This window comes from Camelus ferus, chromosome 21, assembly GCF_009834535.1.
Source record: "Camelus ferus isolate YT-003-E chromosome 21, BCGSAC_Cfer_1.0, whole genome shotgun sequence".
NCBI classification, from domain to species: domain Eukaryota; kingdom Metazoa; phylum Chordata; class Mammalia; order Artiodactyla; family Camelidae; genus Camelus; species Camelus ferus.
The window spans coordinates 29,040,785-29,062,790 of record NC_045716.1 but is presented as its reverse complement, the minus strand read 5'-3'; the positions used below and the strand labels follow the sequence as shown (position 1 = coordinate 29,062,790).

The 22,006-nt window shown below is 64.7% G+C and overlaps 1 protein-coding gene across 12 annotated transcripts in view; it reads left to right on the top strand.

Moving 5' to 3' along the window:
* LOC102509603 (N-acetylgalactosamine-6-sulfatase) overlaps positions 1 to 22,006 on the top strand; it is a 24,810-nt gene extending 2,804 nt beyond the window's left edge. Inside the window, exons 2-20 of one of the 12 annotated variants that reach the window (XM_032464577.1) lie at positions 1,204 to 1,327; positions 1,958 to 2,032; positions 2,384 to 2,486; positions 4,758 to 4,901; positions 5,731 to 5,797; positions 5,874 to 6,001; positions 6,234 to 6,373; positions 7,552 to 7,740; positions 7,814 to 7,917; positions 10,544 to 10,680; positions 11,337 to 11,439; positions 13,892 to 14,013; positions 16,202 to 16,319; positions 19,231 to 19,377; positions 19,547 to 19,779; positions 19,889 to 19,995; positions 21,034 to 21,167; positions 21,396 to 21,474; positions 21,595 to 22,006. In XM_032464577.1, the coding sequence (XP_032320468.1) occupies positions 1,204 to 1,327; positions 1,958 to 2,032; positions 2,384 to 2,486; positions 4,758 to 4,901; positions 5,731 to 5,797; positions 5,874 to 6,001; positions 6,234 to 6,373; positions 7,552 to 7,740; positions 7,814 to 7,917; positions 10,544 to 10,680; positions 11,337 to 11,439; positions 13,892 to 14,013; positions 16,202 to 16,319; positions 19,231 to 19,377; positions 19,547 to 19,779; positions 19,889 to 19,995; positions 21,034 to 21,167; positions 21,396 to 21,474; positions 21,595 to 21,737 (2,397 nt within the window). In that variant the 3' untranslated portion in view covers positions 21,738 to 22,006. Of the gene's footprint in view, positions 1 to 1,203; positions 1,328 to 1,957; positions 2,033 to 2,383; positions 2,487 to 4,757; positions 4,902 to 5,730; positions 5,798 to 5,873; positions 6,002 to 6,233; positions 6,374 to 7,551; positions 7,741 to 7,813; positions 7,918 to 10,543; positions 10,681 to 11,336; positions 11,440 to 13,891; positions 14,014 to 16,201; positions 16,320 to 18,067; positions 18,923 to 19,230; positions 19,378 to 19,546; positions 19,780 to 19,888; positions 19,996 to 21,033; positions 21,168 to 21,395 lie in introns of those variants that run through there. The other 11 variants (XM_032464578.1, XR_004314089.1, XR_004314090.1 and 8 more) reach the window with 11 other exon arrangements.

Here is a 22,006-nt window from a genome sequence, read left to right as displayed (position 1 = left end):
CTGCCGCTCCCGCCTAGGATGTGGGAAGAGGACAGCCCCCTGTGCCCGCGGCGGGGTGGAGCCTGCAGCCTCGGTGCCTCCGATCCCTCTTCCTACCCCATCGGCCGCACCTCTTTCCTGTTGTCACCAAATGGAAAAGCCATTTCAGTGACTTCAAAGCAATCCATCTCCAGAGGGACCAGGCAGCTGGAAGGGTCTTTGAGAGCAGACCGCACGGGCCAAGGGCACAGGCCCCGGTCAGCTCTCAGACCCGCGTGTCAGGATGGCCTAACTCTGGGAGACAGCCGAGGGAGACAGCCACATCCGGGGGTGCTTGGAGGTGGGGCTCCCCGAGAGGGCGCCCCGTGGTCTGCTGTCCGGTGCAGGGGACGTTCGTAGTTACAGCCAGACCACAGACCCACCTGGGACCCTCCCAGGCAAACCTGCACACGCAGTCCCCACACGTGGCCTGAGCTGCCAGACCTCATGAGGCCTGGCCAGCGCGTGCAGACTGTGCAGAGTCCGCCCGGGGTCTGCACAGCCCCTGGGTCAGCGCCTCGGTGTGCGGGGTCGGGTCGGACCTATGTCTTCACACAGCCGAGACCTTCTGCGGGCTGGCCGTCTGCCTCGTGGAGGCCTGGCCTCCTTGTCCGTCTGTCTCATCTGTGTCTCTCTCTTATAAGGACACTGGTCGTGGGATTTAGGGCCACCCTGCCCATGTGACCTCTTCTTTGTAAAGTACGCCTGCATTCCCAATTAAAGTTATGTTCGCAGGCTCTGAGTGGACAAACTAGAAGAGGGCACCGTTATTCAGCCTGGTCCCGGCTGGACAGCGCAGTGCTGCTGACCATTGGTCAGTGACGGACACCTGGGGTGCCTGCTGTGGGGCGGCATGGTCGTGCGGTGTGGACACTCCCGCGGTGCCTGGGTGCCGTGCGGCCGGCGCTCTAGGCAGTGAGCTCAGAGAGGGGTGGCAGGTCTCACGGCCTCGCTGGGTTCGCCTCGTGGGGCCTCACTGCTGTCCTTGACTCTGAACTCGCGCGGCGGAGCCGGACGGCCTCTCTCTGTGCAGGAGATGCGACCGTGTGTCTGGTGGCCGATGCCCTGGGAGCACCGCCTGGCGGCTGGCCGCACACTGAGCTCACGCTCGGGCGCATGGGGCTCTGCGGCTCCGGCCGCGCGCTCTCTGCCTCCCGTCCCACCTCTGCGTGCTTCCTCCTGCAGATGGGGTGGGGCGACCTGGGGGTGTATGGAGAGCCTTCCCGAGAGACCCCGAATTTGGATCAGATGGCAGCGGAAGGGATGCTCTTCCCGAACTTCTACGCAGCCAACCCCCTGTGCTCGCCATGTAAGTCCGGTTTGGCTCAGGCCACCGGGGTGTGGGGGCCTGGGAGGGGGGCGGCAGCCCTGACTCGGGTCTCGGCTCCACCGTTTCCTCCAAGTGCTAGAGGCTGGCAGGTGGGTGTGGCCTTTTCCGTTGGCCCCTGGCACGCGGGAGCACCGGGCTCCCTGCAGAGGAGTGGGATCATCAGAGGCCACCAAGAGCCTGGAGGCTGTGAGAATTTTTGAGGCAAAAGAGGCCTCCTTGGTGGCGGCTGTTCATTTATGGAGCAGAGTGCCAGGGCTGGTTCCGGAAAGGCACTTGGCTGGGGAGGTGGTTCTCAGCCTCGGGTGTGGGGGCCTCGCAGGTGGGGAGGTGGAGTGTCCCCCTGCCTCCAGGGAGAATCACTGATCTCGAAGACCAGGTGTAACCCCAGAGTGGCAGCCACGAGAGGGGTCCTGGGCTGTCCCGGGGAGCCAAGGAGAGTGGCGGTGGGGGGTGTGGGAGATGCCGAGCCGTGGGCTGTCCCCGTTCCGGGCTGCACGGTCTGTGCGGGGCCACGTGCCGCCCAGCTGTCCAGAGGCTGCGGGGACTCAGGGTGCCGCAGGGCCAGGGTCCTGATCCCACTCATGTTTCTGTTGGGTCACCTCCGTGTAGCCAGGGCGGCTCTGCTCACCGGACGCCTGCCCATCCGCACCGGCTTCTACACCAGCAACGGGCACGCCAGGAATGGTAGGCGGTGCCCTCGGGCTGACGGGAGGGAGTTTGTCAGCTGCTCCCTCGGGTGACCTTGCCTCTCCCGAGCACACTCGTCACGCAGGGTCCGCAACTCCAGCTGGGGTATGACACACTATAAAACAGACTGCGGGGCTTCCATCCAAACCGTGTATTTTAGTCGAGTAGGGAAGAAGCAGGGATGGAGCCTGGCTCCCTCCTGGCCCCTTCCATGTCCCAGGGGTGGGGAGCATGGCCCGAGAGTCATGGTGCTGACTGGGAGGAGCGGCTGGAAGAGCACAGGGTGCCCCCGCCCAGGGCTGTGCCCCTTGACCCGTGTGTGGCTCACATGCTGCGTTGCCCTCCTAGCCTACACGCCGCAGGAGGTGGTGGGTGGCATCCCCGACTCGGAGCACCTGCTGCCGGAGCTGCTGAGGACGGCCGGCTACGCCAGCAAGATTGTGGGCAAATGGTGAGTCCCACTCGTGCCTGGCTGGGCGCGTCCGTGGAGGCTCCTCGCTGAACACTAACAAACTGGGGCCTCTCGGGCGGGAGGTAGAGTCCCTGAACTCCAGGTGCATTGAGACACCAAAGTGTTCCTGTGAAAGCTGGCGTGCCCGTGCCCACGGGACCTCACATCCCGAGGCTGGGGTGTCGGCTGCCACGCCATCAACAAAGGGGCCACGTTACTGCACACGTGCCAGCACAGGGCTCTGTCTGGTGGTGAAACGAAGAAGCAGGCAGAGGGCAGAGGACTGCTGTGTGGTGTGGAGTCATCGGGATCAAATGACCACTCTCGTGAAAGATCATGTCACTGCGCACGGTGTCGTGCTGTTTCTCATTTAGGAGTATTAAGCGGCTTCTCTTCTACTCCCTGGGCACAGCCCTAGAGGTCAGTGTGAAGGTCAGACGTCCTCTCTTTCCTCTCCCAAGTGGTGGAGCCCTTGGAGACCAGCGAGCCCACTTCCTACAGGAAGCCCTCCTCGACTTTCCAGTCCTGATTGTCTCTCCTTTGCCCGCTCTGGTTCAGCCCCTCTTTCCTGAACCCCTCTGGCACTCACCAGCGTGGCCTTCTCAAGGGCGAGCACCTCATCTGTGCCCCCAGGGACCACTGCTCTGCACAGCTGACAGTCACAGCGACGAGGATTCCGCAGGAACCAAGGAAGGAGTCCCAGAGACTCCTGGTGATCTAGAGTCTGCAGAATGAGGACTTCCTCACTCCTGAGCCGGGTTGGGAGCTGTCCTGCCAAGCAGACGAGCTCGGAGGCTGTGGTGGCAGCAGGAGAGCAGGGCTGACCAGAGTGCGGGTCGTGGGAGCCTGCATGGCTCCAGCAGCAGCGGGAAGGCCTGGGGAGATGGTGGCAGGGGCCGGCCATGAGGCCCACCAGAGCCATGTCAGGGCTGTGCCCACGGAAGGAGGAGCCCCTGTGATGACCGGCGCTCTGCCCGGCCTGGCCTCCTGTTCACGGTCACTGACTCGGAGCAGCCATAGCAGGACTGGGAGCCTGTCCCCACGATGGGCTCAGAGCAGGGAAGGAGGCGGCAGGGCCTGGAAAAGCAGCCGGCCTGGACTCAGATGGGCCAGTGCTGGTGGACAGGCCAGGGGCAGCGCTCTGGGAGGCCTGTGGCAGAGGTCTCAGCCTCTCCTCAGCCGGCGGTGGGGGGGCAGTTCTCAGCGGGTCCTGTCCAGGGCCACAGGGGTGTTGGCGGCTGTAGCTGTGACCTGCCTGACCTCAGGCCCCAGCACCACGGATCTGGATTTCCTTGGCTTCACCGGGGCCTGGGCTGGCTGAAGCCTGGGCTCCCGCGAGGCTGCCCGAGTCCTGTGGCTCAGTGTGCTGTCCCTCAGCTCACCCGCGGGCAGCGCTGACCCACGGCTGCTCTGGGACCTGCACTGTGCACTGACAGCGGAACGTGAGCCGGACCTCCGGGGGGTCCTGTCTGCAGAGGCCCAGGAGCATCGTGCACGGCAGGCTGGGGGGCTTGGACTGCGGCCGGAGGGCGGGCACTGTGTGGGGGGCCGGCTGGGAGGCCTCTGTGGACAGGACTCAGGACAGTTTAGGGCCAGCTGAAACCGAGAGAGGCGTCACCAGCACCCAGACTCCGCGGCTGGTCAGTTCAGTTCTGGCCCCGTCTGGCCCAGCCTCCTCTGCTGTCCCATGCCGCATCCTCCCTGACTGAGTGGCCGAGCAGTGCAGGGTGCTCATGGTGACCTGGGCTCGACCTGACCCGGTGCAGAGCCTCCCTGTGCCACGGGGGGACACTGGCTGCAAGAGGCTTTCTGCAGACAGCCGCAGGGAACCTTTCTGCTTCTGGCCCTGAACCCCGTCCCTAAGCTGCACCTTCTCCAGAGGGAGGCTCCTGTTGTCGGGAGGGCCCAGTGTGAGGCGCTGCAGGGAAGGGGCCTGTGGGCGGGAGCATGGGGCAGGGGCTTCCGACAGGGGGCCTGGGTCTCGGGAACAGCTTGGGCTGTCACCCAGGGGGACAGGCACTTTGCCACGTTCTCTTGTTGCCCCTGCATCCCCACTCCTGCCTGGGGCACCTGCGCTCATGGGACCTGGCACTGTCCCAGCCTGGGACCCTCGGCCATCGCCCGGGTGGACCGAGCAGGGAGGGGCGCAGTCTCAGGGCGCCTGGGCTCAGCACCCTCTGGGCGCGGGCTGCGGGCTTGTCTCCTTCATCATCCTCTGAAGGTGAGGGTGCCTGCGCGGGTCCCTGAATTGTTCTGGGTTCTTGTTTCTAGGCACCTGGGCCATAGGCCTCAGTTCCACCCCCTGAAGCATGGATTTGACGAGTGGTTCGGGTCCCCCAACTGTCACTTTGGTCCTTACGACAACAAGGCCCGGCCCAACATCCCCGTGTACCGGGACTGGGAGATGGTCGGCAGGTAACAGGCTCCCACCCGCCGCCCCCCCGCGTCCCAGCGCCCGAGCTCTGCCCTGCTGCTCCCTGTCCTGCCGAGAGCGTGACCTCAGCACTCCCAGGAGCCATACCTGCGTGGGTTTCTGAATGGAGCCACGGACACTCAGAACAAGGCGTGTCACTCAGCTTCTGGCTGCGGCCCCGTCAGCCCGTGGCGGCGGGTCGTGTGCCAGGCCGGGGGTGGGGGTGTCGCTCGGATGGCCAAAGGGGCCTGCCCTTGCTCTGAGGGGCCCTCTGAGGGGCCGAGGCTGCAGGCCCCGCCTGGTCTGGCCCACGGGCAGCTGTGGGTGGGGCCTTGGTCTTTCTTGAGTTTTGTTTGACTTAAGTTCCCTTTCTTTCTTCCTTTTTTTTTTTTATTGTTTTCATTTTGGTGGAAGCTTGTTACAGGTCCGTGGACCACAGAGCCAGGCCAGCCTTGCTGAGCTGTAGCTCGCACAGCACGGCTCCCCCTTCCGGATAGGCAGCCCCTGTCTCCTAGCGCCAGCCGCCGCCCCAGTCCTAGAAAGTCCACGGAGAGGCCCCCTGTTGTTAGTTTGCACCCCTTCCTCACCGCCTGCCTGTGCCTGCACAGGGGGCCCGTCCTTCCCCCCGGCATTGGGGTCTCCGTGGCGCCAGCCTCAGCCCACCTTGTCCTGGGCGGGCAGTGGCCTCGGGGCTGTGTGTGCTTCCGGTTTGGTTCAGGACAGGAGTGCTTCCATCTCTTTCAAACCAGGCCCGTGACTTTGCCTGTGAAGTCGGGGGAGGGGCTTTCCGGCCTCAAAGTCTGATTTCTGCCAGGTCTGTGCTGTTTTCAGATATTACGAAGAATTCCCAATTAACCTGAGGACTGGGGAAGCCAACCTTACGGAGATCTACGTCCAGGTAAGGGCGGCGGTGCTGGGCGGGCTGTAGCGGGGCGGTGGGCCCCGGGCCCGGGAGACACCGTCCTTCTCCCCAGGAGGCGCTGGATTTCATCAAGGGGCAGCAGGCCGCTCGCCGCCCCTTCTTTCTCTACTGGGCCGTCGACGCCACACACGCACCTGTTTACGCCTCCAGGCCCTTCCTGGGCTCCAGCCAGCGTGGGCGGTGAGTCCTTGGTCACAGGGACCTGGACCCCAGGGGGCTCAGCTGGGCTTGAGTACCTCCCGGGCAGGGCCCTCGGTACCGTCACAACTTGTAGACAGAGACCGAGCGTTGGCGCCTCTGTGAGGCAGTGGAAGGAGGTCTGAGAACCTGCCTGCGAAGGCCCCACCTTTGTGGGTCAGCGATCTGCTCCCCTCGGCCCCCACCGAACCCAGGGTCCTCCCCCTCCCCACAGGTACGGGGATGCGGTCCGGGAGATTGACGCCGGCATCGGGAGGGTCCTGCGCCTCCTGCAGGACCTGGGGGTCGCGGAGAACACGTTTGTCTTCTTCACATCTGACAACGGCGCAGCTCTCATCTCCGCACCCAAACAAGGCAGGTGCTGCGAGCAAACCAGGCTCCACCCAGGGCCCTCACACCCTACCCCACCCAGGCCGAGTGTGAGGGGCTCAGCCTGGGGCCGGCCTGGGCCTGGTCGCACAGGAGCCTGGCCCCCGTGTCCTGGGGGTACCCTCCTCCCTGGCCTTGCTTGGCCCAGGCCTTGTCCCCTCTCCCCAACTGCCGGGCATCTGGAGGGAGAGCTCGGGGTGCAGGAGGACGCGGCCTTCACACTGTCCTGGCTCTGCTGTGGACTGGCCCTGGGAGCATTTACTTCCCCGGGCCTCCCCGGTCAGCGCCTCTGTTCTAATCTCAGATGTAACACAGTGGCCATTGTCCACGGCTGGACACGCCTGCACCTTTTCCTGTGCTGGGGGGGCTCCCTCATTCTCTGGCCACCAGGCCCACTCCCACCCCTCAGAAGCGCCCTCACCGGGCCTGGGGGGAATGCCCCCACCCCCGCAGTGCTGGCCATTGGGGTCCCCATGCCATGCTCACTTCCAGACCCTACAGGCCCCCAGACCCTGGCCTCCCAGGCCTGTCAGTAAGTCGGGCTTTCCACCTCGTGGAGCGAGGTGGCTGCGCCTGGTCTCACTGTCCTGTAAGAGTTTCACGTCCCAGTGGTGACAGGTCTCTTCATCCCTCTCTTCTTGAGAGGCTGAGGCCCCGGCAGGGCCCTGCGCCCCTCAGCTCTGGAAGGAGGGCGGCAGGAAACCCCTGTCCCGCCTGCGTGGGGAGGCCCGGGGGGACCCCACATCCTCCCAGGGCAGAGGGGCTTCGGGCTCAGTTCTCCAGGGACAGTGACAGTGCTCTGGCCGAGCCTTCCTCCTCTCAGGAACCTTCCTCGTTTCCGGGAGCGACTGGGAGCATGCAGTTAGCCGGGACCAGGGCTGACTGCCCTCCGTGCCACCACGGCATGCTTCCGGGACCCCCTGCTCAGAGTGGGATGTGTCAGGACCCAGGACCTGCTCCCCGGGTGGGACCCAGGGGCCGATGCATTTTACTGGACTCCCCCAGCCCAGGCTCACAGGAGGCACCTGTGTGCAGTGACGCGTAAGTGGCCCGGCACCTGCCAGGCCTGTGTCGGGACTGTTTCATGGCCATGCTGAGAGGCCTTGTGTCTTTCGCTGACCGTGTGTTTGCGAGCTCGGTTAGTGTGCCGTTGCTCTCCACAGAGCTCGACCTTACAACCGCAGCTCCAGGGCATTTGCCTGGCGAGCCATCCCCAGGTGTTGTGAACTTGAACTTGAGGCCTGACTCAGGCTGGTCCTTCATCTCCACGACAGTCTCGGTGCCTCAGAATTCCAGCAGCCCCACCTCTGATGGGCCGGGCAGGGAGCCAGGTGGACAAACATGTCCCGAGGGTGAGTGCCCAGCAGGGCACCTGTGGCCCTGGGGCCTCGGGTCATGGTCTGAGGGGCAGTTCTCCCTCCCCAGGTGGCAGCAATGGGCCCTTCCTGTGTGGGAAGCAGACCACGTTTGAAGGCGGAATGAGGGAGCCTGCGATCGCGTGGTGGCCTGGCCGCATCCCTGCTGGCCAGGTGAGTCAGAGGCCTGGCCTCGTGCCAAGCCTGCAGTCCTCCTGTGGCGCGAAGACTTGGCCCCCTTGCTGGCCGGCTCCGTGTCCAGGCAACACTGAGGCCAGACGCCCGCTCTCCTGCACACGGGCCCCTCTCAGTCCCCTCATCCCCCATGGACAGCCGTGGGCCGTGAGAGCTCCATCAGGGGAGGAGGCATCCTGGCCAGCCTCGGGGCCAGTCTGGAGCCAGGCGGAGCTGAACGGGCTTGTTCCCTGCAGGACCTGTCAGGGCCTTGGGTGTGCTCACAGGCACCGGAACCCTGACGAGGGCGCAGAACCTCTCTTGGCAGTGTGTCTCCCCAGGCCACTGCTCAGGACACCCCCAGAGACAGCCTGCTGCGTCCCCGCTGCCCTCCCCTCCTCATAGCCCCTCACTCTGCCCACCCTTGGCCTCGGCCTTCCCTAACCGGGAGCCTGGGTTCTGACCCAAGGCAAGCGTTTGTAAAAGCGCGTGTCACCTTTCTCCCCCGACAAGCTTCCCTGAGAGCCCTGTTCTCAGCACTGGTGTCGGCTCAGTCTCACGGCAGCAGCACTAGGAAAGGTGTCTGTGTGTCCTGTCGCTGCTGAGACAGTCCCCACGCTCAGCGGCCAGAACAGCACCCTCACCCTCTCAGTCGGGAGGTCGGAGTCCAGCTGGGCCTCATGGGCGGAAGCCCAGGTGTCACAGTCCGGTCCCTCCTGGAAGCTCCAGGGGAGAGTCGTTTCCTCGTCTTTTCCAGCTTCTGGGCTTGTGGCCCCTTCCTCCATCACCCAGGGTGGCCGTGGCCAGTCAAGTGTCACCCCGTCACTCTGACTCTGCCCTCCTGCCCCCCCCCCACTGTTAGGACCCTGGGGTGACACTGGGCCTGCCCGGGGATCCAGGCTCCACGCCCTGTTCTAAGTCAGCTGGTTGGCGGCCTGGAGTCCCCTTTGTGTGAGGAAATGGTCCCCAGGCTTGGGGTGTGGATTCTCCTGCAGGGGTGTTGTTTTGCCAGCCATCATCACGTTCCCTCCCCACCACCGTCACCACCACCATCACCATCCCACCTGCTAACCAGCTGAGGCCCCGTGAGAGGAGGGCACATTGGGCCTCCCCGCTGGCAGGCGGCAGGTCTAGGAGCTGAGCCTGGGGAGGCCCTCCTCCTCCGCCACAGCCTCTCCCTCTTGGGATGGTCCCCACGGGACCCTCTCCCCGTCCCCTCTGCCCGTGAGAATCGCTGTCTGCCCTCGCCTGCCTGGCTCCCGGCCACCCTGGGCCCTCCCTGCTCCGCCCTCTGCCACGTCCCTGGGCTGCGGGCCTGCGCCCTGTGGAACGGCAGGGGTCTCACTGAGATCACCTGACGTTCGTCCTCCCAGCTTCAGGTACTCAGCGCCCCCTGCACGCCCGGCTGGCGACTTCGTCGTCCGTGGCTTTTGATTCAGAGCTGAATCTTGAAGGTGCTGCTGACAGCCTCCAGACTTGGTGCCGCGCGCCCACGGCAGACGGGCTGCGTTTCCTTGAACACACTGTGCCCGTCAAGGGCTTCTGTGTTTCACACGGGGCCGCTTCCCTGAGCCTCCCGGCTGCTCCGCGCCGGCTCAAGCACGTCAGCTGCGCCCACTTCCCGCGCCGCTCCTTACTTGTGCCAGACACCGAAAGTAGCTAGAATTTTTTTCTTTTGGTCTACAAAAAAGAAGGCAGGAAGGGAGGGAAGCCCCCAGAAGGCAGGGGTGCGGTCACCGTGTCTCACTCCTCCCCCTGCGGAGGCCCCACGGAGCGCGTGACCCACACGCCGAGCTCCGTGCCCTCACTGGACTGCAGGACCAGACGCTGCGGGTGGGCTTGGTCTCCCCATGGGGTGTCTCCTCGTGGAGGGTCCCCCTGGCTTGGGAAGTGCCAGGCTGGGGGAGGCGAGGTCCCGGCTGACAGTGGGCATCCCCCAGACCCGCCAGTGGGCTCCCCGGGTCCTACTGCTGCCCTGGCCCGCGCCCCGAGCCAGACTTCAGGAGCCCGGGCAGCGCTCGCTGAGCACGTAGGGCAGGGGCGTGCGTCCAGGGGGACCCGCGGGCGCGGGGGCCGGCTCTGCGGAGTTGGACCGTTCAGCTTGGTTGGGCACATCCGCCCTCCCGGCAGCGGCCCTCCTCCTCCCGGCGCTGTGCGTGCTGCTCCGGGGCCTCAGTCTTGTCTCCTCCTGCACTCGTGCCTGACTTGGGATGGCCACAGACGGCCCTGCAAGGCAAGGCCTGCGGGCATCTCCCTGGGGGCTGTGTCACCTCCTCCCTTCTGTCTAGTTCGTTCGCAGCCACGGCAGAAGTCAGAGCTTGGGAACCGGGGTGGGACAGGGCCTCAGCTGCCCTGGGGCCAGACGGGCCAGTTTGAATCCCGACTCGACCCCTGACCTCCCCTCGGCCACTCTCCATGTGAGGTGTGTGCACACACGCGTTTCTCGGGCAGGGAATTCCTGCGTTCTGCGTGCATGGACACTGCAGGCTGTGGCCGCGCATGTGTGTAACTCTCATACCACTGCAGACATGCCTGGCAGCAGAAAGCCATGTGCCGGGGACGTGGCCCTAGCCAACATCTGGGCCGGGTGGGCATCCTGAGTGCATCTGGGTCATGTCCATTGCAGGTGAGCCACCAGCTGGGCAGCATCATGGACCTCTTCACCACCAGCCTGTCTGTCGCAGGCCTGGAGCCACCCAGTGACAGGGCCATCGACGGCCTGGACCTCCTCCCGGCCATGCTGCAGGGCCGGCTGATGGACAGGTAGGTTCTGGCCGGGCCCTTGTCCTGCCCCGCACCCAGCACCTGGTATGAAGTCCAGCTGGCCAACAAAGCAGGTGTCCTCCCCCAGCTGGCTGGCAGAGAGGGTGGGACCCGGGGACTTTATGGCATGAGCCACACAGTGGGGTGGAGGGGCCTGTTCCTGCCTGCGGTGTCCCTCTCCCTGCCTCAGGCCCTCACCAGCTGTCCATGGCCTCAGAAGCCCAGCCTGTCCACCTCTGCGCTGGAAGTCTGTCCAGAGTCAGTTGCTCTAGCCCAAGCTGCTACTGTTTTGCTCAAACAAAATGGGTTTCCTAGGCTGCTGAGAAAGGACGTGAATTCTGAAACGCAAAGAGAGGAGTGGGAGCAGGTGTAGGCTGGGCACGGACGACTCGCTGTCTGTCTTGTCTTGAAGCCTGGCCTGAGAGCTTGTTCCCGCCACCATGGTCCCCCCCAGCCCACCTGCCAGGCCAGGCACCGCCACCCTCACCCGGCCTCCCCAGGGCTGAGGGTGAAGGGTGGCCGTGGGCTCCCCCACAGCCTGGGGGCCTTGGCAGTCCCTGCGTGGTCTCAGCACGGTCGCGTCTGTAGAGCTTCACCCCTGACCTCACTCAGAGGTGGGAGCCTTGCTCACCTTACCCTTCCTGTCCCCATGATAGGCCGATATTCTATTACCGCGGCAACACGTTGATGGCGGTCACCCTCGGCCAGTACAAGGCCCACTTCTGGACCTGGACCAACTCCTGGGAGGAGTTCAGACAGGTAAGGGGCTCAGGCCCTGTGGACTCTCTTCCCCACGACCCGTCCTCCAGGAGGACGCGGGTGACCAGAGTGGTGCCAGAGACCTCTGTGCCCCCAGCTTGCGTGTTTACCTGCTGTGGAGGAGTTGGGGGCCATGTGGGAGAGCTGCGAGGACCCCCTCACCCAGGCCACCCAGAGCCTGGGGGGGGGTGAGGCCTCAGGGCAGCTCAGCCCAGACCCAGGTCTGAAGCCTCAGGGGCCCAGATGGACCCCGGGCCTCCCCTGCCCTTTGCTCTCATCCCCTCACCAGGCCCGCTAGGTGCTCGGTGGCCCTGAGAGGCTGTCATGGCGTCTGCTTCCCTGTGCCTGCCCAAGGGCCTGCCGGTGAAATGCTGCTGCCCCAGAGAGCCGGGCACAGCCCGGGGTCCAGAGTCCCATCCCCGTTCCCACCCCACCCCTGTGCCCACGCGGCTCCCTCCCAGGTCCCTCAGCCCCAGCCCTCCCAGCGCCTAGGTCTGCAGACGCAAGAACAGCTGGCTCACGTGCCTCAGGTGGAAGGAAGGCCGTTCAAGTGAACGAGGAAGCTAAGTGCTGGGGCCCTCGCACAGACTGGGTGCAGGCCGCACGGTTGGTGGGTCCCCGGCCTGGAGCCCAGGCGGGGCGGGCAGGCAAGGTGCTGCTGTGGGCGCGCCTGGACCAACACCGCGCCACTGCCTCGTGTAGACGCAGGCAGCGTGGTGGCCCTGGGGGACAGCTGTGCGGCCTCCCCTCCCCCTCCCCAGGCCCCCTCCCCATCACATACGCCTCACTCCCTGGGTTTCCGGTGCTGGCTGCTCGAGGGTCGGGGGGGGGGGGTGTCCAGCTGCGCAGGGGTGGCTGGCCTTCTGGAAGCGACCCCTCGGGCCCCCTTGAGGGCAGGTCTGGTCAGGCCCGCCCTGCACCCAGGCCGGAGTCCAGAGGGCCAGAACCTCCTGCAGAGAGGGCGACAAGAAGCCTGGAAGGCCCTGCAGGCAGAGCCTAGCCACCTGCGCGCCTGCCCTGCCCTGCCCTCGTCCATGTGGGGTCAGCACGCATCAGGAGCTTGGCCGGCGACAGCTCCGCGTGGGGCTCCGTGGGGTGCACCGCTCCTGGTTCCTGAGGCTTGTCTGTGGGGCCCCTGGGTTGGCTTGGTCTGCACGCCTCTGTCTTCTTGGGCGATGAAGCCCAGAGAGCCCACTCCTCCACCCCACGCTGGCGTCCGGGGCCCCTTGTGGGAGGGCAGCTGCCCCGACACGGGGCCCGCGGTGGGTGCGCACCTTGTGGCTCCGTCCGGATGCCGAGGGGTGCCTGCGTGCAGCTGTGGTGACCCTTCTCCCTCCAGGGACCAGAAAGGCCGAGGGGATATGTGAAGTTGGGAGGAAGGGACCCCAAAAACTATGACAGTAGCCTCTCGGTCATTTACAGGCCCCACGCCCCAGGGAGACTGGTCCCCCTCCTCCTGGCCCTTCCAGACAACTAACGCAGCCCGGGGCCTGGGGGTGCAGCATAGCTGGGGCTGACTCAGGTCTGGGGTCCCCAGGTGCAGGGCTTTTCCCAACACCAGACCTGGTGCCACTGTCCCCGACAAGCCCCTGACCCTCCTCCCTCGTGGGGCCTGGTGCCCGCACGGCCTGCATTTCTGGACTAAATCCCAGGAACGCCTAGCAGGCTTGCCCTCCCTCCTTCCCCCCTCGAGAGCCAACGCTGTGGTCGCCATGGCCGGGTCTGGGCAGGGCTCCCCGCGCCCCTCTGTCCGCTCAGCTGCGATGCCCCCAGGGCAAGGCCTCCCTCCCCAGACACCAGCTGTAAGAGAAGAGCCCTGTGCTAATTAGCGGGATCTTAATTAAATAAGCTTATTTGATTTGCATCCAAATTATAATTTGTGTCATCTGTGTGGACTTGGATTCCTCTCCATTGACTGCTCCGCTTTCTCATGTCAAATGTGATTGTTTCTGCCACCACTGAATCCATTTTTGTCTGCTCCCAGAAGGTCAGAGGATCACCCACTTAGGGCCCACCCGTGGGTCTGATCTTGGCCGCCCTCAACAGCCCAGATCCCAGCCGCTGACTCGGGAGTCTGCAGTTCAGTGCAGACAAATGGGATTTCATGGGCTCCCAACTTCCCTGCTTTACTGACTGGCTGTTCTCAAGACACACGGGTGTTAGGGTGACCGCCCATCGCACTGCACTGGTGGTGCCCGTGGGAGAAGCAGGCGGCACTCGTCTGTCTCCAGCCTCGTTTTAGGGTTAATGTGCATGATCATGGCGCCTCTCCAGACCCTGTAAACAGTGTCCCACGTCGGCTGGAGGCTAGTGCCCAGTGCATCTGGATGGCAGTGCCTGGCTTCGGCCGACTGCCCCTGGACGGCAGCAGGCCTTTCCCTGAGCCAAGTCGGGGAGCCCCAGTGGGCAGCCTCCGGGCCAGCTCAGCTGCCCTCCCCACCTTTCATTTCAGGGCGTTGATTTCTGCCCCGGACAGAACATCTCAGGGGTCACCACCCACACACAGGAAGAGCACACGAAGCTGCCCCTGATCTTCCATCTGGGACGAGACCCAGGGGAGAGGTACCCCCTCAGGTGAGAATGGGGCACGCTGCGCCCGCCCCGCCCCCCCCACCGGGCCTCGTGCCCCCTCCTTGCACGGCCTCCAGCGATGGCTGAGGGGAAGGGGAGGGTCCAGGAGCGGGCTGGACGAGGACCTCTCCCCATTGCCCCCCACACCCATGGAGGCGGTGACACCAGCCTGGGTGCCCGTGGGGCTCCTTTGCCTGGGATGGGGCAGCACCTCCCGGCGAGGCTCCCAGGGGCCTCTGCTGACACTGGGGCACTTGGGGGACTTCCTTCCTCAGTGGCATCTCCCTGCTGGGGCTTTGTCCAGCTCAGGCCTGGGTCTGTGGGTAGGAGACTCAGATGGTACCATGGATGAAATAGTGTCCCCCACATCTGTCTGCCAGGACCTCGCAGTGTGGCCTTACTTGAACCAGGGACTGCAGAGGTTATCGGTTTAGGTGAGGTTTGAACTTAGGTCAGGGTGGCCCTGAAGCCAATGACTTGTGTCCTTATATTTGAGACACAGATGCAAGGGAGAGGCCGTCTGAGGACAGAGGTAGAGGTTGGAGTGATGCGGCCACAAGCCCAGGGACACCTGGAGCCCCCCAGAGCTGGAGGGGCAGGAAGGCCCCTCCGTAGAGGCTCGGGAGGCGGGGTGCAGCCCTGTGACCCCTGATTTCAGACTCTAGACTCCAGGGCGAGGATGAATTCCTGCTGCTCAAGCCCCTCCCCCAGCCTGTGGCCATCTGTTGCCAGGGCCCCAGGACACGCACTCAGGCGGGAGCTGGGAGCACCTGTGGTCACCACAAGTCTGGGAGGTCTGAGCCCAGGGCTAGGGCTGGGGGTTAGAACCAGACTGAGTCCAGGGGAGACGCAGCCTGTGAGCCTCGCCCGCCTGGAAGTCTCTTTGGAGCCGAGGCCCAGCAGGACCACCTGGAGCAGGCTGCAGGCAGTGGTCCCGCTCCCCAGCCCAGCTCCAGCCCAGCGTAGTTTCACAGCCACGCGGATGTCCTCTCCCTCTCGCGTCCCAGCAACACCTGTTTGCTGCCTCTGACTTTTGTCCAGCCAGGCCATGGTGGGGGCACACAGTCCCAGCTCCGGCAGCCCCCAAAGCCCTTCTCCCATCTCACAGACGAGGAGGACCTGGGGGAGGAGATAAGGAGAGTCGTCTGAGCCCCGCTGCTGACAGCAGACACACCGAGGTGGCTCCCAGACACAAGTGCCCCCTGGAAGGTGGCAGCAGCGAGTGGGAGCCTGGCCCAAAGCCATGCCCCGCCTCAGCAACCCCCGAAGTTCACGGCCCTGGGGTCTGCCTCTCAGGGCTGTGGCCAGGACATGGGAACACACCTACCAGTGTGCTCCCAGTAGACCCCCACCCTCACCGTTGGGGGGCACTGCCCTGCCCCAAGAAGAGGGCCCTGCCCAAGAGGCTCCTGACACACCCCTGCTCCCCCAGAAGCCCGTGGCCCCACGTACCATGGGGAGACCATACAACTTGCCCAAGGTCACTCTAGGGGGACACAGGGCTCTGGGCAAGATAACCCTGGAGCCGCCGCCTGGCCCTGAAAGGCTCAGATGAGTGCCGGGCCTCCCAAGCGTCCTGCAGGCACTCACACAGAGAAACCCTTCCACCCATGCTGTTGCACAGAATCCTGGAGAGACACGAAACAGGCTGGAGACCTGGCTGTAAAAAGCATGTGGGTTGAATGTGCGGTGATTGCCACCAACGGAGCAGGGGGTGGGGGGCCCGGGAGCCACACGGTCTCAGGAGCATTAGAGACACGGGCAGGACCAGCCACTCTGGGGAAACAAAACTAGGCCACGGGGACTACAAGGGACCAAGAGTGAGGACAGAGCCCAGGGCCCGCAGAGGCCTGTGCAGCTTGGGGAGCCCATGACAACTCCCCTGCTGGAGTGGCTGAAGGGCGGCTGCAGGGTTGCAGCTAGTGTCCCTTGTCACAAGGCTCTGCCTGAACCCTCGTTCACTGGGCAGTTCCCGGGGTGCACGCCTCCCTCTGGGCCAGATGGGCAGGCAGGTGGGGCTGTAGTCCCGGCCGGCCGCTGTAGCTGTCTCCTGCCGGGAGGCTGCTGGAGTGGGCTCCCTGCGGGCCCGGCGCTGGTCCCCCCAGCGCCCCCGACCCCTAGCCTCCCTGGGTGGGCTGCCCTACTCGCTGTTCCTCCCTCCACCTGGGTGACCCGGTGCCCTTGCCTGCAGCGTTGCCAGCACCGAGTACCTGGACGCCCTTCATAGAATCACCTCCGTCGTCCAGCAGCACCAGGAGACCTTGGTCCCCGGACAGCCCCAGCTCAACGTGTGCAACCAGGCGGTCATGGTAAGTGGTTTACATGTGGTGGGGGGGCATCCCAGGGCCGGGTGAGTGCGGTTGCTTCTGCTCTCAACCAGGAGCTGTCGGAGGCCGCACCGAGTTCTGGCAGCCGAATGCCTCGTGGAAGTGCAGCCTTCCCGTCACAGGCAGGGGGACCTCTGGGCAGCATGGCGGGACCCCAGCAGGGAGTGTGCTTCCCAAGGCTGCTGGAGCTGCAGGCTGGATCCCCACTTCCTGCCACTGCTCTGTCTCAGTCCTCACCGCAGTGGTGAGGGGAGCACTTGGCCCCTCTGCAGGTGCAGGACAAGCCAAACCCGTGTGGGAAGTGGGGTGTGGACACGCTGAGTGGATGGCCTGGCGTGCAGCCCATGGGCCACCTCCCAGCACGGCTGACACGGGTCCCAGCCCCAACAGACCTCATTGATACGTGAGGAGCCCGTCCGCAAGTCTGTCCCTTAGCTGGGGTCTGTATAGCCCCCTGCTCCACAGAGATGGGTGATCTCATGTCCCCAAGGCAGAAGCTCCAGCAGCACCCCAAAACCCGCAGAGCAAAGCCGGTGGCTTAGCCCGGCTTCTAGCCCATCGGCCCTTCTCCCCCCATACCCAGCTCTCCAGACCCGCCTGGCAGCCTGCTCTGTGGGCTGAGTCTCCAGGTGACTCAGAAACCAAGGGGGTCCTAGTGACCTGAGGGGTGAGGAGGAGTGATGGACCTGGACAGGCACTACCACCACCTCCTGGCCACAGCAGGAACTGTGGCAGCCAGGCCACCCCTGGAACATGAGAAAGTGGGGACCCCCTTCCCCACCAAGTGAGCTAAACGCCCTGGACCAGGGCAGGTTGACCTCCAGGCTCTGAAGCGAGCACCGCCACCAGAGAGGTGCAAGGCCTTCCCCTGTGTGTGGACACATGTGGATGTGCAAAGCCCTCCCTAGTCCCCATGCCCTGCCAGGGCCCCTCCACACACAACCCAGGCCAGTGGGTGAGGACTCTGGGTGGTGTCCTCTGCTCTCAGGGACAAGAGCAGGCCCCACCGCTGCATCAGAAACCCTCCCCAACCCCCAGACTCACAGGCTGGGCCCAGAATCTTCATTCTGCGTGCTCCCGGCCTCTTCCTCTGCTCTGCCTCAAAGGTTGGGAACTGCTTCCTTACCTGAACCTGGCCCGCTGTGACCACAGGGCCACCTGCTGCCCCCGGGGGTGGGGGGAGCTTCGCCCATGGCTCTCACTGGCTCTGATGCCCCAATTCAGTAACACACAGATTCTGAGGGTCTGGTGGGGTGGGCAAGTGCCCCCCAGGGTGATTTCGGCACCTCTTGGGTGGGGACACAGCAGAACCAGGATGGCTCCCTCTTAGGGGCACAAGTGCCCAGTTCTGTTGCCAGGAAAACAGCCACACTGGAGCAGGTTAGTTCTCCCTGGGGCGCTGAGGCCGACACCTGCAAAGCTTTCCATGGGAAGTCTGGCCAGACCCCCTGGAACCCGGCTCCTCCCCTCCCGCAAGACGCAGCGGGATAACCGGCAAGCCCTGTCAGTGACAGGCTGTGCGGGCCGGTGCAGAGCCAGGCGGCTCCTGTGCCGGCCTCAGGCATTGCGCTGAGTGGCCTCCAGGCGAGGTGGAGACAGAGGTGGTTTCCACGCTGTGGCTGGGCCATCCTGGTCTGGCAGGTCACAGGCCTGGGCAGGGCAGTAGTCTGCAAACTGCTGAGTCCACAGATGCCTGGAATAACTGTTCTCTCTGGATTTTCATTACCCAGAACTGGGCACCCCCCGGCTGTGAAAAGTTAGGGAAGTGCCTGGAACCCCCAGAGTCTGTCCCGGAGAAGTGCTCCTGGCCCCACTAGCACCTCCTTGGGCTCCAGCGAGGTCCAGGATCTCCAGACCCTGCAAGTGCCGGCGGCTAGGAAGGCTCCGGCCTCAGGGCTGCTGTGCTGGAAGAGCACCAAGGGTCCTGTGCCAGACGGACGCCACCTGCTGCGCTTACCTGAGCCGGGCCCTGGAGTTACTCCTCGGTCACTGCCGCCTCAGGCCCAGAGCAGCCCCTGAACTGGATGCTGCCCAGCGGGTCTCAGGACCCCTGTGCAGCTCATGCCCTCCCCTTCTGCTCCAACTACCTCCCGGCTGGCCCCAAGTACTTCAGGCCTGGTGTCCAGGGCAGCCATGACAATCCTGTGTCACCCCTTGGCGCTGTGCAGAGGGGATACCCTGGCATCGCCCACGGTGGGGGACTGGGAACATGAAGGGGAGGAGGCCACGGGCCTCCCTGACCCAGACCCTCCACAGCCAAGTGGGGACAGCTGATGCCACCCCTTCCTTAGAGATCCAAGCCCCCCACGCCTGACCCCAGCACACTCTGGGGCCTGTCTGCCTCACAGCTGCCCTGCCGACCCTCCCCTCGGGCCCAGGGTGGCAGAGCTTAAGGATAAGCCAGTTCACCAGCGAAATCACAAGAGCCCTGTACAGACTCCAGCACCCTCGCCCTGAAGGCCCCTGGACCATTTCAACCCCGAGTGGGGCTTCCACTCTGCAGACTGTCATGCCAAATCTGTACTGGTGTAAGATTGGGGAATTACGAAGAAAACAGTTTTAGAATAAAGTAACACATTTAAGCAGCCTTTTTTCAAAATGAGATTCTATTTTGGGGGAAGTTGCCCCCTCTGGGCACCATGGTGGCGGCGGAGTGGGATGGCACTGCCGCCCCAAGGCTGAGGGAGGGGTGCTGCGGCCGCCCCGGCTAAGCATCCCGTCACTCCCTCCTCCCCACCCTGCCGAGAGTCCAGCCGGGCTGGGAAGGGCTACCTCCCACTGCGGGCCCTGCGGGAGCCGGGCATCAAAGGCCCGGGCTTGCCCCTCTGGCTCGCCCCTCCGCGGGCCGCTGGTCCTCCCTGAACTGCTCCCCAGCTCCGGCCCTCCCCTCCAGGCCGCTGCACAGCACTCCCGCTCGGGACCGCTCCGAGCCCGGCCGAGCCCCCTGCGCCCCGTGCGCGCGCCGGCGCCCTCGCACCGCGCTGCAGCTCAGTCAAGACCCGCCCGGGAGGGAAGGAAGAACGCGCGAGGCTGCGGCGGGGTGAGTGCGGGCCTGCGTGGACGCCGTGTTCCGTCAACCCTGACTCGCACCTGGGCCCCGCGCGAACGTCCCTGAGGCGGGGACGCCTGTGTTCAGGGAACAAGAAACAAGCACGAGTGTATAGGCCGGTGGCACTTAAGAGTCGACGAAATACCAGTACCTCCTACAGGAGACGGGTGGGCCCCGCCCCCGGGCCTGGCCCTGCCCACCCTCCTGCGCAGGCGCGGAGCCTCCGAGTCCGCCCGGCCCCGCCCCCCACGCAGACGCCCGGCTGCCGAGCGCAGAGCCCGCCCCTCGTGTCCGAGACACGTGCGGAGCCACGATGGCTGACCCCGAGCTGCAGCTGGTGGCGCGGCGCATCCGCAGCTTCCCCGACTTCCCCATCCCGGGCGTGCTGTTCAGGTACGGGCGGACGGACCGAGGGACGGACGGGGCTCCGTGGCCAGGGCTGTGGGGGCGCGGTGGGCTCTGCGTGGGCCCGGGAGTCACCAGGCCTGACCTCGCGTACCAGGGACATCTCGCCCCTTCTGAAGGACCCCGACTCCTTCCGCGCCTCCATCAGCCTCCTGGCGAATCACCTGAAAAAGGCCCACGGCGGCAGGATCGACTACATCGCGGGCAAGTGGAGCGGCGGGCGTCCGCCGGGTCCCCGGACCCACCCCGGACTCTACCGCGTCTGCCCGGCACCATGAGGGCGCGGTGGCGGGGTCCTTTCTCCTGGGCAAGGCAGACCGGGGGAGGGAGGCCCCACTTCTGCTTGGGGGAGGGCACTGGGGAGGGTCCTTCAGGGACCTGCGGGAGGCCCCAACGGTACCTGGGTTGTAAGGACAGACTCGCTACCCGACCCTTTGCAGCCTGAGAGGAGCGACAGGCCCCTCCAGCGGCCTGGGAATGGCCGCAGCCGGGTGGGTGCGGGCGCGAGGCTGAGGGCAGACCCCCCATGGTTCCTGGTTCCTAGCCCTGAACAGGTGGGGCCACACAGCAGCATTTCCCCCGAGTGGTCTGGCCAGAACCCACTGGGTCGAGCATGCTTTCTGGCTGCCTTCTGATAGTGGACGTTAGGCCTCTGCTGTGTGCCACGCCCTTTACCCAGTAGCCGGTTTCAGGAAAGCTACTTTCCTGAATCTTGTCTTAGTGAAAGGCAGGTCCCTGTGTTCCCTGAGGGGCCACGGGGGTGGAGTGGGGGTGGGGTGCCCGAGTTGGATCCTTCCCTCACCAGGCTTCCCCATCACGGCTCAGTCCACCACAAGGCATGGCCAGTGCCCAGTCACTGCCTCTCCTTCTGGACTCGGGAGTTCCTGGGGAAGACACTGCCTTTAAGGATGACTTAAGTGTCTTTTAAGTTTTATGGTTACCACCAGCCACTGGTGACCAGCTGAGCTTTGGAGAGGTCGGGTGACTTGCCCGATGCCATGTGACTATCTACTCAACCTTGTAGGGAGTTTTCCAGCATCCAGCAGTCCCTATGCATGATAGGTAACTCTGTCCACATTCTCCAAGTGGATGGGTGTCATCGGCCCTTCAGCTGTAGCTAACAGGGCCATGTGTCTTGTGTCATGGTGGTGACTGGCTGCCACTGTCCAGCCCTGATCCATGGGGACCCCAATCCTGCTGTGCCATGCGGCTGCCCCCCAACACCCCAGGTTTCCCCGACAGGCCTAGACTCCCGTGGCTTCCTGTTTGGTCCCTCCCTGGCCCAGGAGCTGGGCTTGGGCTGCGTTCTCATCCGAAAGCGAGGGAAGCTGCCAGGCCCCACTGTGTCCACCTCATACGCCCTGGAATATGGGAAGGTGAGAAGGCTGGGGGCTGCCTCCGTGGACCCTCCATCCCCAAAAGGAGAGTCATGGACTCCAGTGGAGCTGCCATGCTTGGAGTGGACAAGGGCGCTCAGAGAGGCTGAGAATCTGGGCCAGGCTGACACAGCCAGGAGACTGGGTGGGTTGGAACAGGGGCCCATGCTCTGCACTCCCAGGCCACTTTTTGTAAACTGCAGGTCACGTGCCCACTTCCATTCACAGGCTGAGCTGGAAATCCAGAGAGACGCCCTGGAACCTGGACAGAAGGTGGTGGTTGTGGATGATCTGCTGGCCACTGGTGGTGAGAGTCTCCCCCAAGCAAAGAAGCCTGCTGGGGTTGGGGGAGTTTGTCTTGGCACATGTGAGAGGTCGGTCCCTGCCACCTCTTCCTTCCCCAGCCTCACCCTGTCTCCCCTGCCAGGGACCATGCGCGCAGCCTGTGAACTGCTCGGCCAGCTGCAGGCCGAGGTGCTAGAGTGTGTGAGCCTGGTGGAGCTGACCTCACTGAAGGGCAGGGAGAAGCTGGGGGCTGTGCCCTTCTTCTCGCTCCTGCAGTACAAGTGACCCCAGCCAGGGCCCACACCTAACTGCAAGGGGAGAGGGCTGGCCTTGGTGCCAGTGACCCCCCCACTGGCCAACAGGGGCCCTGGCTGCCCGCCTGGACTTTTTTCTGTCCCTATGGCTGAGTCTCCAGGCAGGTTGCTGCCTGGAGCCCTCCTGTGGGTTCTGGAAGTGCCAAGGCCTGGAGCTGGTGGCTGGAGCCAGCCAAACCCAGGCCACTACAGGCGTGTCTACAGTGCAGTGAGAATATGAATAAACAACTTTCTAGAGCA